This window comes from Eimeria tenella, genomic scaffold (assembly GCF_000499545.2).
Source record: "Eimeria tenella Houghton genomic scaffold, Eth_scaff879, whole genome shotgun sequence".
Taxonomy (NCBI): domain Eukaryota; phylum Apicomplexa; class Conoidasida; order Eucoccidiorida; family Eimeriidae; genus Eimeria; species Eimeria tenella.
The window spans coordinates 1-4,516 of record NW_013545994.1 but is presented as its reverse complement, the minus strand read 5'-3'; the positions used below and the strand labels follow the sequence as shown (position 1 = coordinate 4,516).

At 52.4% G+C, this 4,516-nt stretch overlaps 1 protein-coding gene across 1 annotated transcript; it reads left to right on the top strand.

Annotated features, from left to right (window-relative positions):
* Positions 1-24: 24 nt before the first annotated feature.
* On the top strand, positions 25-3,392 carry ETH_00002330 (cytochrome c oxidase assembly protein, putative; the record flags this gene model as incomplete). The annotated part of the gene is made up of 4 exons (XM_013380781.1): positions 25-297; positions 635-921; positions 1,165-1,408; positions 2,757-3,392. The coding sequence occupies 4 exons, from the start codon at positions 25-27 to the stop codon at positions 3,390-3,392; spliced, it is 1,440 nt and encodes a 479-aa protein (XP_013236235.1).
* Positions 3,393-4,516: the final 1,124 nt, after the last annotated feature.

Genomic DNA, 4,516 nt, shown 5'->3' with positions numbered 1-4,516 from the left:
GCAGCAGCAACAGCGCCAGCAGCCATGAAGGCCTCGCGGTGTCTCTACGGCGTTTCTGCTGCAAACTGTCTTCCCCCAGCAGCAAAGCCAGGCTCAGCAGCAGCAGCAGCAGCAACAGCTTCTGCTGCTGCTGCTGCTGCTGCTGCTGCTGCTGGTGTCCCTGCTGCAGCACGCACGGTGTCTCCTTCCAGGCAGCTGCTGCGGCTCATGCTGCCTTACTGGGTGCTTAAGGCTCTACCTTCTGCTGCCGCTTCTGCTGCTGCAGCTGCTGCTGCTGCTGCCGCCGCTTGTGCTGCTGTTGCTGCTGCTGCTGCTGCTGCTCTTGCTGCTCATTTTCCTTTTGCTGCCCCCGTGTGTCTCCTCGTCTCCTTTCCAGTCGGGGCTGTGGTGTCTCTTCTCCTCTTTTAATTTCAATTTTTATTTTTAATTTCTTTTTTTAATTTCTTTTCATTAATTCTTTTTTAATTCTTTTTATTTCTTTTTTAATTCCTTTTTGTGTCTTTTTGTCTTCTTTTGTATTTGTTTGTTTGCTCGAGCAAGTGGGGCCTTTTAGTCCCCTGCAAATCAATTTATTTCTTTTTTGTCTCCTTGTGCTGCTGCTGCTGCTGCTGCTGCTGCTGCTGCTGCCCCACAGAGACTGTCCAAGGGGAGGCTGAGCCTTCTGGTGTCTGTCTCTTCTTTGGGGGGCTACGCGGCGGCGCAGCAGGCGGGAGTGGACGCAGCAACAGCAGCAGCAGCAGCAGCAGCAGCAGGCCCTGCAGCAGCAGCAGCAGCAGGGGCCCCGCTTGCTGCTGCTGCTGTTGCTGTGGGGCCCATCGCCGCGCTCTTTGGTGGCGTCTTTCTCTCCTCTGCTGCTGCGAATTCTCTTAACCAAATTATTGAAAGGGACAGAGACGCAAAAATGAGTAGAACTAGAAACAGGTAGGCCAGCAGCAGCAGCAGCAGCAGCAGCAGAAGCCGCAGCAGCACGCGCAGCGGAGACGCAGGTCTCGCAGACGCGACAGCAGCAGCAGCAGCAGCAAAAGCGGGGACCACAGAAGCAGCAGCAAAGGTAGAAACAAGAAGGCCCTAGCAGCAGCAGCAGCGGCAGCTCCTGAAACAGCAACAGCAGCAGCAGCAGCAGCAGCAGCAGCAGCAGCAGGTGTTTGTGTTGCTTTGACGCAGGCCTTTGCCAGCAGGACGGCTGAGTGTGCCTGCGTGTTTGTGCTTCGCGCTAGTTAGCAGCTGCTGCGGTGTGGGGCTGCTGCACAGCTGCTTCCCGGATTCTGCTGCTGCTGCTCTTGCTGCTGCTACGCTGCTGCTGTACGCCGGGGTGTACACGCAGCTCAAACCCCTCACCCCCTACTGCACACATGTGGGGTCTTTTGTGGGGGCTTTGCCGCTTTTGATTGGCTGGGCTGCTGCAGGAGTGAGTCCAAGTTTGCTGCTGCTGCTGCTGCTGCTGCTGCTGCTGCTGCTGCTGCGGTTTGCGCAGCATGCGGCGCATGCGCGTCGAAAGCGCCTTCTTTGGTGTCTTTTTAAGATTTAATTCTTCCAAAATGTTTTATTATTTAATTATTTGTTTTATTTTGTTTAAAATGCCATTTTAATTCCCTGTTTGGTCCTTCTGGAGCTTTGCATGCACAGCCGCGCGGGCTGAGGTGTACATACACCCCGAACTCCCTGCGCCCGCTGCGCATGCGTTTAAACGCATGCAAGTGGCATTTTATAATTTCTTTTGTTTTAATTTATTTATGCAAATATATTTTAATTTATTTATGCAAATACATCTTAATTCCTTTTGAAATACAATTAATGCTTTTTTGATATTTAATTTAATTCCTTTTTTGTCTTCTTTTGCTCAGCTGCACTTGTTGACAGCAAAATAGAATATAAATAATTAAACAATCAAATAATTGAATTAATTAATTAATTTAAATAATTTGAATTAATTAAATAATTTAATTATAATAGTAATATAATTAAATATAATTATTTAATTTATAATGCTATTTAAATAATATATTTAAATGCTTCAGATTTTATTCATATCTTTTGCTGCAGCTTGGCGCTGCTGCTGCGCAGCTGCATGCAAAAACAAATAATAGAAAATAATAAAATAATAAAATAACAAACCAAATTAAATAAATAGAATTAATAATAAAACAACTAAATAAACAAACGAAGAAAACAAAATAAATGAAAACAAATAATGCAAAGAAGCAGCAGCAAGTGTGTCTTTGCTGCTGCAGGGCCCGCTACTGAGCGGGGGCGCAGCACTTTGCTTCCTGCTGCAGTACTTGTGGCAGTTCCCCCATTTCTTTTGTCTCTCTTTTCTTTTTGCTGCTGATTATACTAAAGGAGGGTTTAGGGTTTTCGGACTCGAGGGTTTAGGAGGCACTCCAAAGGTCTTGACTCTCTGCAACAGATACGCAGCAGCGCTCTCGCTGCTGCCGCTGGTAAGCAGCAGCAGCAGCAGCAGCAGCAGCGGCGGCAGCAGCAGCAGCGTAGCAGCGGCACTAGGGAGGAGACACTTCAATGCAGCCAGCCAGAGACAGGGGCCAGCAGCAGCTGCGCGCGTTCACTCTAAACCCTAAACCCTAAACCCTAAACCCTTCGCAGCAGCAGCCTTTTCCCTTTGCACCTTTACCCTGGCATATATATATGTGTACATATATGCAGCAGTGTAGCTGCAAATAGAAATACAAGATGGACATGCAGCAGCAGCAGCAGCAGCAGCAGCAGCAGCAGCAGGAGCAATTGGTTTTTGCGCGCAGGGGGCAGCTTGGCTGGGGGTGACTTCGTGGATGTACCCGATTAGCTGCCTGCCAGCCAATGTTTATTTGCTGCTGCTGCTGCAGCAGTTCAATGCAGCACCTTCGAGGCAAACAGCAGCAAAGTATTTCCGGCACTCTTTGTGGCACATTTTGGTGCTGCTGGCCCTAGCTTCCTACCACATAAAGCCGCAGCAGCAGCAGCAGCAGCAGCAGCAGCAGCAGCTGCAGCAGCTGCTACAGCAGCAACGTGGGGACGGAAGCGGCTGCCCCCTGAAGCTGCTCGCAGAGGCCTCGCCGCTGGGGGCGTCTCTTACGGCAGCGCGGCCGCTGCAGCTGCAGCAGCAGCTGCAGCTGCAGCAGCAGCAGCAGCAGCTGTGGCGCACCGGCAGCAGCAGTCCTCTAGCAGCAGATGCTGCAGCAGGTGCTGCTGTCGTGAGGCAGCAAGATGCATTTAAAGGGACAAGAACTTTTCTTTCTGTCTTTTGTCCCCACCAGGCGCTGCTGTTTCAGGAGGCGCGGTGTCCCTTTGCTTCTCGCCGCAGCAGCAGCAGCAGCAGCAGCAGCAGCAGCAGCAGCAGCAAAGACAGCAGCAGCGGTGAAGACGACAGCAGCAGCGTGCTCGTCTCTGAGGCCTAGAGAAACTGACTTTCTAGCGGGGGAGCCCCGCTGAAGGGGCTCTTTGCTGCTGCTGCGGCTTTGCAGCAGCAGCAGCAGCAGCAGCAGTTGCTGCTGTGCTTGTGGCACAGCAGCAGCTGTTGCTGCTGTGCTTGTGATGCAGTAGCAGTTGTTGCTGTGCTTGTGATGCAGCAGCAGTTGCTGCTGTGCGTCTGGTGCAGCAGCAGCTGCTGCTGTGCTTCTGACGCAGCAGCAGCAAAAATGCACGAAGCTGCTGCCAGAGCAGCAGCAGCACAAGAAGAGGGAGAGACAGTTCGTGCTGCTGTCTCCTGCTGCTTAGTTGCAGCCGCAAACTGCCGCATCAATGAGGCCTCCCTACTCAGCAGCAGCAGCAGCTGCTGCTGCTGCTAGTTGCTGCTGCTGACCCTAGTTGCTAGTGCTCTTAGTAGCTGCTGCTGCCCTTAGCTGCTGCTTCTGCTAATTGCTGCTGCTGCTGCTAATTGCTGCTGCTGCTGCTGCTAGTTTTTGCTGCTGACCCTAGTGGCTAGCGCTCCCAGTATCTGCAGCTGCCCTCGAGTGCTGCTGCTGCTACATGCTCCTGCTGCTGCTGCTAGTTTTTGCTGCTGACCCTAGTTGCTAGATCTCTTAGTAGCTGCTGCTGCACTTAGCTGCTGCTGGTGCTACTTGCTGCTGCTGGTGGTCGCTTGCTGCAGCTCCAAGGTGCTTGCTGCTGTTTCAGTGTTTGCCTATCCCTTTTACTAGCTCTAGAGCAGCAGCAGCAGCAGCAGCAGCAGCAGCAGCAGCAGCAGCAACCGTAGAAGCAAAGTGTAGTCTACCAAAGGCTCACACCGTCCCAGCGGGAAGCTGCTGCAACTCCAGAAGCAACAGCAGCAGCAGCTGCTGCAATGGCAGCATCAGCTGCTGCAACTGCAGCAGCAGCTGCTGCTGCAGCTGCAGCAAAGGGGCGCCTCCACTGTGCTGCAGTTTGTTCGTTTCTAAGCGGCTGCCTGGCTGCTGCTGCAGTGTCTACTGGTGCAGTTGCTGCTGCTGCCGTCGCTAATGCTGCCTTGCTGCTGCTGCCTCTGCTGCTGCTGTTGCCTCGCTCCGGCCGCAAATGCAGGAAACACCAGCAGCAGCAGCAGCAG